Source organism: Perognathus longimembris, chromosome 1 (assembly GCF_023159225.1).
Source record: "Perognathus longimembris pacificus isolate PPM17 chromosome 1, ASM2315922v1, whole genome shotgun sequence".
Classification (NCBI taxonomy): Eukaryota; Metazoa; Chordata; class Mammalia; order Rodentia; family Heteromyidae; genus Perognathus; species Perognathus longimembris.
This window is the reverse complement of record NC_063161.1, coordinates 39955094-39968400: the sequence shown is the minus strand read 5'-3', so window position 1 is coordinate 39968400 and position 13307 is coordinate 39955094. Positions and strand designations below refer to the sequence as shown.

Sequence of the window (13307 nt, the reverse complement as noted above, 5' to 3'; positions counted from 1 at the left end):
TAATAGATATTCTCAAACTGATATATTTTATAGATATATTTTATATTCTATTAGATAGGAGGCCTCAGAATGGGATTTCTTTTTTTTTTTTTTTTTGGCCAGTCCTGGGCCTTGGACTCAGGGCCTGAGCACTGTCCCTGGCTTCTTCCGCTCAAGGCTAGCACTCTGCCACTTGAGCCATAGCGCCACATCTGGCCGTTTTCTGTATATGTGGTGCTGGGGAATCGAACCTAGGGCCTCGTGTATCCGAGGCAGGCACTCTTGCCAGTAGGCTATATCCCCAGCCCTTCAGAATGGGATTTCATTCATTTATTCCATAAGTATTCCTACTGTGTACCAGGCACTGTGCTCTCCACTGGGATTTCAGTGGTAAACACTCCTCTCAACTCACATTTTCATAGGGAAACCAGAACATTAATGAGTGAATAAGCCACATTCAGAATATTAAAGTTTTGCAAAGATAATAATAAATTAAGGGCTGGGAATATGGCCTAGTAGCAAGAGTGCTTGCCTCCTATACTTGAAGCCCTGGGTTCGATTCCCCAGCACCACATATATAAAATGGCCAGAAGTGGCGCTATGGCTCAAGTGACAGAGTGCTAGCCTTGAGCAAAATGAAGCCAGAGACAGTACTCAGTCCCTGAGTTTAAGGACCCTGGACCCTGGCAAAATAAAAAATAAAAAAATAAAAAATTTATATATATACATATATATAATAAATTAAGATGATATGATTAAGAGAGTGGCTAGTAAAAGAAAGAGAATTGTTTGCTTAAAGGAGACTCTTGGAAATGCTAAATCTGAGCTGCCTTTTAAACATTGATGACAGTGTTAGACTGTGAATCTGGAGCTCAGGATGGTAGACAGTTTAAGAAGTTATTAAAGCATATGGGTGATAGGTTTGAATAGAAGGGAGTAAGGCAGGCTGGGAATATGGCCTAGTGGTAGAGTGCTTGCCTCATAGAAGGGAGTAAGATTGCTATAATTGTGGATATCTATTTTTAACAGTTTTTACGATAGTAAAAAATCAGAGAACTGGGTGATTGCTAAAAGTAGAGGAATCAAACGTAGGGATTTTTTTTAATTAAATGGAAGATATTAGAGATCATAAGTGTGAAGGAGTAATCCAGTAGGGGGAAATTGATACATAAAATAATAGGGATAATTACAGGAATTGATTTGTAGCATATAATCAGCTCCATGGCACAACGTGTAGGCCTGGCAGATGGACCCAGATCCAGATGGATTGGTATTTGGCAGAGGGCCTAAAGAAGGTCTGATTGCTTGGTCGGATTGCTCCCATTTCCTTTCAGGAAGGATGGCATGAAGTCTTCAAAATTGAGGGTTAAGGGAGATGTACTGAAAGTTTGCAGTGAGGGGGAGAAGTGAATTAGTCTTTTGGGAGTGGGAAAATTAAATTATTAGGAAAACATGACAGATTAGATATTGAGGACTGTGTGTGTGTTTGCGTGTTTGCACACGCTCGTACCCAAATTGGGCTTGAATTCAGAGCCTCATGCTCTCATTCAATTTTTTCTGCTCATAGCTGGCTCTCTACCACTTGAGCCATACACGTCCAGTTTCAGCTTTTTGCTGGTTAATTGGAGATGAGTCTTCCCTGGTTGGCTTCAAACCTTGATCCTTAGATTTCAATCTCCTGAGTATGGGTGTGAGCCACCAATGCCTAGCAAATACCCTCCCTTTTTTATTATATTACTCTCGTTCACAAGTTCATTGATTTTGTTTTAAATCCTTTCGCACATTTTTCTTAGCACCCAGATATGTATGAGAGAGCAGTACTAAGGAAAGATCATCAGAAGAAATACGGAGCAACAGTTGATCTTTGGAGTATTGGGGTAACATTTTACCATGCAGCTACTGGATCACTACCATTTAGACCATTTGAGGGTCCTCGTAGGAATAAAGAAGTGATGTAAGTAGTTTCTCTAAAAGTATAAATAATGTTTAAATGTATAGCTTATTTTGTTTGACCATATATTTTAGGTGTATACTAATTTAAATTAGCCTGGCAGTCATTTCTTCTCTTTTCAGCAATGTGATCTTTAATAAGAATGCTGGTTTTTAATAAGGGCTGGGATTATGGCCTAGTGGCAAGAGTGCTTGCCTCATATACATGAAGCTCTGGGTTCTATTCCTCAGCACCACATATACAGAAAAAGCCAGAAGTGGCACTGTAGAGTGCTAGCCCTGAACAAAAAGAAGCCAGGGACAGTGCTTAGGCCCTGAGTCAAAGCCCCAGGACTGGCAAAAAAATAAAAATTAAAAAATGCAGCTTTGTAAAAAGTAATATATAGGATTGGGAATGATGCTTAGTGGTAGAGTGCTTGCCTAGCATGCATGGCTTGGCTTGGATTCCTTAGTATCACATAATCAGAAAAGGCCCATAGTGGAGCTGTGGTCAAGTGGTAGAGTGCTAGCCTTGAGCAAAAGAAGCCCAGGAACAGTGCCCAGGCCCTGAGTTCAAGCCCCAGAACGGGGCGGGGGGGGGGGGGTGGGAAGGGAATACATATAGGCATCATTTTTCGTATCATGTTTTAATAATCCTATATACAACTGTGTAAATGGCATCCTATCTTTGGTCTGTCATTAAAAAGTATACTGCTTTCTAAATTTCACTGTAGCATACTTTCTTTTTAAACTTTATGTGCTTATAAGCATTTTTCTTATATGTGACTGAAAACAGTAACAAAGTTCTGTGAAATAGAACAATGTATTACCAGATGTAAAAGAAATATAGTTTTCTTATATAGATCTTTTGCTTTGATCATTTTAAAAAATAACATTTTTTCAGCAATGTAATGTTAAATGTTTTCTAGTGTTACAGGTTCCAACCAGAGACCGAATGCATTTTACTAGTATGAACTAGGCTGGGGATATGGCCTAGTGGCAAGAGTGCTTGCCTCATATACATGAGGCCCTGGGTTCAATTCCCCAGCACCACATATACAGAAAACGGCCAGAAGTGGTGCTGTGGCTCAAGTGGCAGAGTGCTAGCTTTGAGCAAAAAGAAGCCAGGGACAGTACTCAGGCCCTGAGTTCAAGTGCCAGGACTGGCCAAAAAAAGAAAGAAAGAAAATACTAGTATGAACTAATATATACTTCATACGCTTCCATGCTACTAGGAATAATTAGTGACAGTCACTTCTTATAAAGCAAATAAAACAGATTCATTTCTAGATGTGAAGTTTATTAGAAAATTCATCTATTCAGAGATCATGCTTTATTTTATTTTAAAAGAAATTAGTGAATAACCTTGCTTCATGAGCGACAGCCAGTACATACACACATAAAGCTTTTTAGTGAAGGATTTAGGCCAATGACCCACTGACAGCCTGTTCTACCCAATCATTTCATGAGGTCTTAACATACTGCTCACACTTTATATATTTGCCTTTGTCTTTAATAAACACATATGACTTAAAGTAATAATCACAACTGTAAAATTATAAACTTTACCTAATCTCATCTCAGAAAATTGGAGATGGGTGCCAGTGGCTCATGTCTGTAACTTTTTGCCACTCAGGCTGAGATCTAAGGATCATGGTTCAAAGCCAACAGGGCAGTGACATCCATGACACTCTTATCTCCAACAACCTACCTAAAAAGCCAGAAGTGGATCTGTGACTCAACTGGTAGAGCACTGGCTTTGAGCAAAAGAAGTTCATGGACAGTGCCTAGAACCTGAGTTCAAGCCCCAGGACTAGCAAAAAAAAAAAAAAGAAAAAAGAAAAGAAAAGAAAATTGATGAAGAAGCATATTTTTCTTTTGCTAATTTGAGGAAGTAAAGTAAACTGACAATAGGACTTTTGCTGAAAGTTGGGTATTTTCATGCTGTCCATTAAGTGCAGTGGGTGTATCAGGGAGAAGGCATTCACTACTAGTACTGGAGATTTTTATGTAGCATTACCCTGAGCATGCTTTACAGCAATGCCCTTTTTATAAAATTTCTTCATTAACAAAGGCTCAGAGTCACTTTGTGCTTTTCTCATTAAACAGAAATTGTGCCTAAGAATTAATCCTGCTTTTGATCTGCACATCTTGGTGCTCTAAAAATGGACTAAATAAAAAATGTGGTACTGCCTAAGAAAGGAGCCATCTGATTCATCAATAAGCAACCTGATAGCCTTCCTGATCCTCATGTGGGCAGTTATACATTAGCAAAGTTTCTTTTATTTGCACAGAAATTCAACTTTTTGTGAACATTGATACTAATCAATCCCTAAAAGTGCTTAGTCATTAGCAACTTTTACTACTGAATGGTGTGTTCATCTCACATTATAACGATATTGTTACCTAAGCATCTCATTTATATATTACGAACACATATAAGGCTCTTAACAAAATTAAACTTTTGCTAATATAGAACAGTATTCCTATATCCTATTTGCCTTTCTTTTGCATTGATCTCATATATCTCTAGCTGTTCCTCCATAGTCGTATCTTCTCATGTGAACACATTCTACTTTTCACATTGATTTCCTTTGAAAAATCTCTTAAGACAGAAATTGTGGCTGCTTCTGCTGAGGAAGCAGCAGATGATCTTAATCAGTTTCACTGATTAGCTCTTTTTTGAAAAAGATACATTGATTTTCTCAGAGTACATTCATTTTGTTTGTTTATTTACTTATTTATTTGCCAGTCCTGAGGCTTGCTCAAGGCTAGCAATCCACTACTTGAGACACAGTGCTGTTTCCTGCTTTTTCTGTTTATGTGGCACCGAGGAATTGAACCTAGGGCTTCACGCATGCTAGGCAAGCACTGTACCACTAGGCCATATTCCCAGGCCCCCAAGTATACTTACTTAGACATTAAACAAGTTCTGACAAATTATATCTATAAGCTTACCTAATATTTCTCTGTTATATCTTACAATTTCATGTAAGTAAAAGTAGTCTGTTGTTGTTTGGTCGGTCGTGGGGCTTGAACTCTCCCTGGGCGCTCTTCTGAGCTCTTCAGCTCAACGCTAGCACTCAACGGCTTTGAGCCACAGCACCACTTCCAGTTTTCTGGCAGTTAATTGGAGATAAGAGTCTCATGGACATTTCTTCCTGGGCTGGCTTTGAACCACGATCCTCAGCTCTCAGCCTCCTGAGTAGCTAGGATTACTGGTGTGAGCCACCAGTGCCCAGCATAAAAGTATTCTTAAGGGTTGGGGATATGGCCTAGTGGCAAGAGTGCCTGCCTCATATACATGAGGCCCTGGGTTCGATTCCCCAGCACCACATACATGGAAAACGGCCAGAAGTGGCGCTGTGGCTCAAGTGGTAGAGTGCTAGCCTTGAGCAAAAAGAAGCCAGGGACAGTGCTCAGGCCCTGAGTCCAAGCCCCAGGACTGGCCAAAAAAAAAAAGAAAGTATTCTTAAGGGCAAGAAACTCATACTTCCCTCCTATGTTAAGCTTTGTATCAAAAAGTTCTGAAACCCAAAACACTTATATTGACTTGCTACCTCATTATAGTATTCTTTAGCTTCCCCATCCATCCCTACATCCTCATCTGGAATCTCATTACATTTGCCTTTATAATTTTGGCACATCTATCAAGACATTACAAATTTTTTTCAATATGCAAAAAATTTTTCCGATATTGTGTTCTGTATAGTTTTGCTTTCCTAAGAGAATGTTATTGTTCATTCTGTGGTAATTTTATAGTCAGTTTACTTTGCCTGTGAATAATGTAGGCTAAAAGGGATTAGTTGTTTTTTCATGGCCTAGAGATATTCTGTGACATAACTTTTTTGTGTTTGCTCCATTTTTTCAGATGGAAAAATTAATATTTTTGTTGTGAACATCAAGATGCTGTTAATGGTACTCTGAGATCCCAAATGAAAATTAATTATGGCATATTTAAAGTATCCATACAACCATTATTCTGCTTCAGTCAGTCAGATTCAAAGTATTTGATTGTTTTATGGATCCTGTGACCATCAATCACAAAGTTTCATCTAGTAGATAATTGTAGGTGCAATTGAGGAACTACTTTTGTAAAGCCCATTGATAGGCCATCCAGTAGTGAACTGCTTATTTTATTCTGTTTTTATTTCTCTTAAGGTATAAAATAATAACTGGAAAGCCTTCTGGGGCAATATCTGGAGTACAAAAAGCAGAAAATGGACCAATTGACTGGAGTGGAGACATGCCTGTTTCTTGTAGTCTTTCCCGGTAAATATAGTGTATCTAGTTCTCATATTTTGCACTTCATTGTCTGAAATCACACATATTTAAATACTCAAGTATAGTTTCTGGGGTTTGTCAGTTTGGGTTTGGAGTGAGGTCTTGTATAGCTCAGTCTGGCCACCACACTAGTTTTGTAGCTTATATTTACTTTGATTAGGTATTATTAAAAGTACTTGAGTTTTGTTTTTTGTGGTAAATATTTATTTTGAGCTTATATAAACAATCTTCCCAGGGCATCAGGCATATGTTTTTAAGACTACTAATTTCTAAATTTGAAATTCTTCCTAGTGTGCGGATTCCACTTAGGACTGTGGTACCTTTTATACTAAATTTCATATCAGTGGACCACAAAGAATGGTGTAGACATCAGTAAATTTCTCAACTGGAATTATAAAAAGCAACCACCAAAACATTTAGTGTTCTAATTTTTTTTAAGTACTTAAATGAATCAAGGTGAGAATAATTTTTTAGTACCATTATGTAGCATTTCAGATGTTTATTTGGGTCTTGATTAATTTAACAACCTTGGCTCAAAAATATGTCATAAGAATCTTACCATTACAAGCAACGAATGCAAGAGACATTCAGAGTACAAAATCAATTCTTTTTGTGTGTGTGTGAGACCATAAAACAAAGATTTATTTTTTTAAATCAATTCTTTTATTTGTCTATTTACTTAGATATTTATTTAGTGGTGTTGGGTGAGTCTCACACTGATTAGGCAATACTCAGCTCTACATCACCACTGAAAATTAATTATTTTAGATTTCACTCTAGAAATGTAGCCAACACACTTTTCAATATTTAGAATTTGTGATTACTGAATTAATTTTTTTCCTACCATGGTAGATATATAACCAACAAGTAAACACACATAGGATGCGAATCGCATCTGGCTTAGTGCCTATTATAAATTGTGGGTGCTTTTTGTATGCCTTCAGCATGTAAGTAAATAAACATCTAAAACAAGCTAATATTATTCATCACTTCATAGAGTTCTGTGAAAAATCATTTAAACCAAGAGTTCCACTGATAAAATCATTTTCAAAAACCACTCTCCTTACAATTTCATTTCCTACATTTTCTAGAAAGAAACGTTTCAGAAATAAAACTTGGTTGTACAAATAGATGTACCATAGAAAACTCATTGTGTTAGGGAGCAGAAATGTAATATTACTGTGATCGTGTTTTTTACTTAGTAAAAGTCAATTTGGGGACCTCAGGCAAAACTGATAGAATGTAAAGAACCCAGGGCAGGGAATATGGCCTAGTGGCAAGTGAGTTTGCCTCATATACATGAAGCCCTAGGTTCAATTCCCCAGCACCATATATATAGAAAACGGCCAGAGGTGGCACTGTGGCTCAAGTGGCAGAGTGCTATCCTTGAGCAAAAAGAAGCCAGGGACAGTGCTCAGGCCCTGAGTCGAAGCCCCACGACTGGCAAAAAAAAGAATGTAAAGAACCCAGAAAGTGAACACGTGCTGTTTATTGCTGAAATTTAGAAGCCGTAATCTGATGGTCTAAACTATATATATTGCTTATTTCTGGAGGATAATAGACCTTGTCTTGTTTAATAAATTATTAGCATACTAATTTAACCTCCAAAAACAGATTGTGTGATTTTCTTTTTTTTTTTTTTATTAGAGTTTGAATTTAGTCTTATACTTCCTAGCTAGGCAGTCTACCTCTTGAGCCATGCTTCCAGCCCTTTTTTTGCACTTGTTATTTGAGTAAGACCTTACTATTTCCCTGGGCCCATATGTGGACCATGATCCTCTTACTTATGCCATATCTTAGTTAGATGTGTACCACCACTCCCAGTTGAGATGGAATCCTGCAGATTTTTTTGCACAGACTAATCATGAGCCATGATCTTCCCAATCTCAGCCTTTCATATAGCTGGAATCACAGGTGAAGGCTATGGTGCCCTTGAGAAGAGGTTTCCACAGGTTTTTATGCTCAGGCTGTCCTGGAACTACTGTCTTCCTGATCTCAGCCTCCTCCTGAGTAGGTAGGATTATAGCCATGAGCCAAGATAGGCTATAAATATTTACTTTTGTTTGTTTTAAGTAGAGCAGTAAAGTATACTGTATAAATGAACAATGGAAATAACTAACCAAAAACCTAAACCTAACCTGGCTGGTTTAAGTAAAGAATGAAATAGTTTGACTTTGTCATTAAAAGTTCATGTGTATATGTGGCTCAAAGCCCAGCAGAATCCTTTGTGTCAGACTGTTTTATCAGGATTTGATCTCTTTCTATCGTTCAGATCTGCTTTCCTCTAGTTTTTTCTTCAACTCCAGTCAGACATTCCCAAATGAACATTTTCATGGCTTTGAAGGATCAGTAGGAAAAAAGCCTTTTCTTTTTTGTGTGAGTAAACATTTCTGGGTTGATTTTCATTGAACTACCTTATGCTACCATTTCACAACCTTCAGTTAATTGCAGTAAAAGCTGGCTCTCATAACACACACGAGGAGTGGTGTTAGATGGAAAGGTTTGAATTACTAACAAAGAGAAGGGGAATATATAGCTGTTTGGCAAAAATTAAAACATTGACTATGTACCTTAAAAACAGACAAGGGATTATCTTAGTGTCTATCACATAGGTAAATTTAAATTTTAAAGATTATTTGAAATTCCACAATTGGGAACCTATATGACCATACGTTATAATTTAGTGAAAGTACAGAAAAAAAAGAGGTTCTTACACTCAGTTTTTGAAAGTATATAATCTTTTTACTCAGATTATTCCTTGCTGAATTCCACTATTAATTGCTACATTAACATAGCAATTTACTTTCTAAAGAAGTATACATACATATATACGAATATATATGAAAGGCACATAAATTCCACATATAATATTACAAAGACTTTAAGCGACCCTTTGCTGGAAAAAAAAATACCTTCATGAACATCTGGTTCTAGTCAATTGATCTTACCTGGATAACCATGAACATACTGCATTTAGAAAACTGAGGAAACCTGGAACTTGACAAGCATTGAAAACAATTATCAGCAAAAGAAAAGTTAATATTAAAATCCTCTAATTCTTAATTTATTGACAATTTCTATTAACTGAAAGTTGTTTGACTTTATGAAAAATTGATGGGCTATAAGCTTTTTTTTAAAAGAACAAAGAAGAAAAAAAATAATATAAATTGAGCATTCAAAATCCAAAACGCCCCAAAGTCCATACCTTTTTAGGTGCAGATGTAATACAATGAGTGGAAAATTTCATACCTGACCTCAAGACTGGTCACAGCCAAGCTGCAGGTGCACTAAAAATACTCTAGAAAATTATGTCAGGTTATGTGTTATATATATGATACATAAACAATTTTCATATTCTGACCTGGGACTCATCCCCAAGATATCTCATAATGTAATATATGCAGATGTTTCAAAATCAGAAAAAGATCTAGATCTGAAGCACTATAGTCCCAAGTATTTCAGAGAAGTGATTTTAAACCTGTAAAATAGCTAGTTCTTTGATTTCCTGGTTTGATTTGTACCTAGACAATATATGATATTTACTTTTCAAAAACTGTTTTCAATACTATTTTAGAGGTCTTCAGGTACTACTTACCCCTGTTCTTGCAAACATCCTTGAAGCAGACCAGGAAAAGTGCTGGGGTTTTGACCAGTTTTTTGCAGAAACTAGTGATATACTTCACCGAATGATAATTCATGTTTTTTCGCTACAACAAATAACGGCTCACAAGATTTATATTCACAGCTATAATACGTGAGTACCTGTTTATGTTTCTTTCTTGTATCAGTGCCTTGAGTTATATATTAAATATTTTCCTAAACTGGGACAAGAAATAGAAAAAAATGCATTCACTTTCACCAAGTCCACCCAATTCTCACTGGGAAAGTTATGATTGAGTACTTAGCAAGTTCTTTTTCACTGAGCTCTGAGCTGGGGGTAGCTTCTTCAGTGAAGGCCTAAATCCAAAGCCAAGCAGTGCCAAAAAAATGAAAAGGACGTTACTTAAATTTACAGGTAAATTAACTTGTAGTTAAACTGCAAGTGTTACAAAACAAATTCTATGACTTCTTTAAAATGATGTGGTCACACCGGGTGCTGGTGGCTCACACCTGTAATCCTAACTACTCAGGAGGCAATTGTGGCAGGAAAGTCCATGAGACTCTTTTTTGCCAGTTAACTGCCAGAAAACTGGAAATAGAGTCATGGCTCAAAGTTGAAGAGCACCAGCCTTGAGCAAAGAGCTCAGAGTTAGCACCCCTTCCCTAAGTTTACGCCCTACAACTGATAAAAAATATTACATGGTCGCATAACCATAAATACCGTGCCACTGGTATGTGTACTCAGTTTTACCAGGAGTATTGTTCTGCTTTAAAAATATTAAAGCCTAAATCTTAAATATAACTTAGTTTTTATTTATACATAGTGTCATAAAACAATGAGTACTAGCTATATATTCAACATTTGTTGAATATAAACAGAAATACAGTATACCTAGATTTAAAAAAAGATCTGTCCATGTGATAAAACTGCATGTAAAATCGGGGAAGTCTGAATTAGATGAGTTGTATCAGGGTTAATACCTTAGTTGTAGTGTTTTACTTTGTTGCCAGGTGCTTCCATTGGTGGCAATTGGGTAGCTAGTATAAACATCTGCCTATATTATTTCTTAGAACTGGACTGCATTTGAATCTTAAGTGTTCTCAAAATCATTTTTAATGAGAGTGGTTTACACCCATTCTGTGTACTTTAATTTCTGTTTTGACAGAATTCAAATAGCAGTTTTGGTACCTTATAAAATTCGTAAAAGAGAGACCGGAGTCTGACTCAGTGAGTGCCTGCTTAGCATGTATGCACAAGGCCTAGGGTTTAAACCCAAGCACCAGAAAAAGAGGAAAAGAAGATAGATTAGGTAAAATATCAGAGATGTGTAAATCTAACCTACAATATATAAATATAATACAACATCAACATCATCATATCAGGTTATAATATAATACTTATCATCATTTTGGAACTTGATAGCCTGAATATTTAGGCAACAGAATTGGGTGCTAACTACCATGTTCATTATAAAAGTGCACTTGAACTTAAGTGTCTTTCCTACCCTGAGCCAATCAAAAGAAGCTTGTGGTAGAGCCAGACCACAGTTTTGCTGCTGAAACATTTCTTTGATTTCATAGATGTCTTCAGGGGAATCCATATTTTCCCCAAACACATCATTTTGAGAATAGGTTATTTTTAAATCTACTTAACAGACATTACACAGTTGCAACTACTGTTCTTTTCACATTTAAGTCATTTAACCTTCACATCTGTGAGAATGGTTACCACTGTTACTCCATTGACCACTGAGGAAATTCAATACAGAGGAGCTAAGTCACTTGCTACAAGTAATTAGAAGAGCTAGAATTTGAACCTAGGTATCTGTTTGCTCTTTCTGCTGTTTTTCCCCCACTTTTTTTTTTTCCAGTCCTGGGGCTTGGACTCAGGGCCTGAGCACTGTCCCTGGCTTCTTTTTGCTCAAGGCTATGGGCCACAGTGCCACTTGTGGCTTTTTCTATATATGTGGTGCTGAGGAATCGAATCAAGGGCTTCATGTATACAAGGTGAGCACTTTACCACTAGGCCATATTCCCGGCCCTTTCCCCACTTTTAAATATTAGAGGGCCACATATATTATACAGATTGGGAATTTTCATTTTAGTAGGTTTAATGTCCATTTAGCAAAGCATTTGTTGGAACTGTTCCTGATTAGAAATAAATGTTGTATGCAACATTAAAAAAATCAGAATTTGGGGGCTGGGAATATGGCCTAGTGGTAGAGTGCTTGCCTTGAATACCTGAAGCCCTGGGTTTGATTCCTCAGCACCACATATATATACATATGTGTATATATATATATATGTATATGTATATACATATGTATATATATATATACATATGTATATATATGTGTATATATTTATTTATTTTTTTTGGCCAGTCCTGGGGCTTGGACTCAGGGCCTGAGCACTGTCCCTGGCTTCTTTTTGCTCAAGGCTAGCACTCTGCCGCTTGAGCCACAGCACCACTTCTGGCCGTTTTCTGTATATGTGGTGCTGGGGAATCGAACCCAGGGCCTCATGTATATGAGGCAGGCACTCTTGCCACTAGGCCATATCCCCAGCCCCCTTTTTTTTTTTTTTTAAGCCAGAAATGGTGCTATGGCTCCAATGGTAGAGTGCTAGCCTTGACCAAAAAGAAGCCAGGGACAGTGCTCAGGCCCTAAATTCAAGCCCCAAGACTGGCAAAAAAACAAACAGAATTTGCCTCTCATTTTATCTAAAATTGTATTTTGTCTTTTTTTTTAACTTTTCTCATAGTGCTACTGTATTTCATGAACTGGTATATAAACAGACCAAAATTATTTCTTCTAATCAAGAACTTATCTATGAAGGGCGACGCCTTGTCCTAGAACCTGGAAGGCTGGCACAACATTTTCCTAAAACCACAGAAGAAAATCCAATCTTTATAGTAAGCCGGGAACCCCTGAGTACCATAGGATTACTATATGAGAAAAGTATGTATGGATTTTTCTCCTTTAAAAAAAAAACCAAACACAAATTTGTCACTTTCTCAAAGTGATGACATAGAACTTTGTAAATATTAAGATGTTATAAATTAGTCAATAAAGAATCATAGTAAATTTGAAAAGCCTCAGATATAATTTTGATTAAAGTATTTTGTTTCATAAAGTGCTAGTTTGTCACATAAATTTTACTTTACACTGCTTTTTTTGTTTGGCTTACACTCAAACATGTTGTAAACTTCAGCCAGGATTTTCTTTGTCCAGTCTGTGTAGGACATTGTGCCATACTTTAGAATCTAAGAAAAACTAGATCTACATTTTTTAAATGAATTATTTATCCTACTGATAGAAAAAAAAAGAGATATTTCATTTTTTTACATTTCTGTTGGACTTTGGTATTTGATTTAGATTTAAAGAAAAACATTGACTTCATTGTGTTGAAATGTATTTTTCAAAAAAATGAAATGCCAGAGAATGAGCATTGTTTCAAGTAGCTGTTTAGGGAGGAAAATAGTTTTGCCTCTGATGTTCAGTTTATACATTGCA

The 13307-nt window shown here is 36.7% G+C and overlaps 1 protein-coding gene across 2 annotated transcripts in view; it reads left to right on the top strand.

Moving 5' to 3' along the window:
* Tbk1 (TANK binding kinase 1) overlaps positions 1-13307 on the top strand; it is a 45246-nt gene that overhangs the window by 14583 nt on the left and 17356 nt on the right. For both annotated transcript variants that reach the window (XM_048360317.1, XM_048360324.1), the window contains 4 exons: positions 1773-1933; positions 6070-6180; positions 9767-9946; positions 12556-12752. In XM_048360317.1, coding sequence (XP_048216274.1) covers positions 1773-1933; positions 6070-6180; positions 9767-9946; positions 12556-12752 — 649 coding nt within the window. The remainder of the gene's footprint in view (positions 1-1772; positions 1934-6069; positions 6181-9766; positions 9947-12555; positions 12753-13307) is intronic.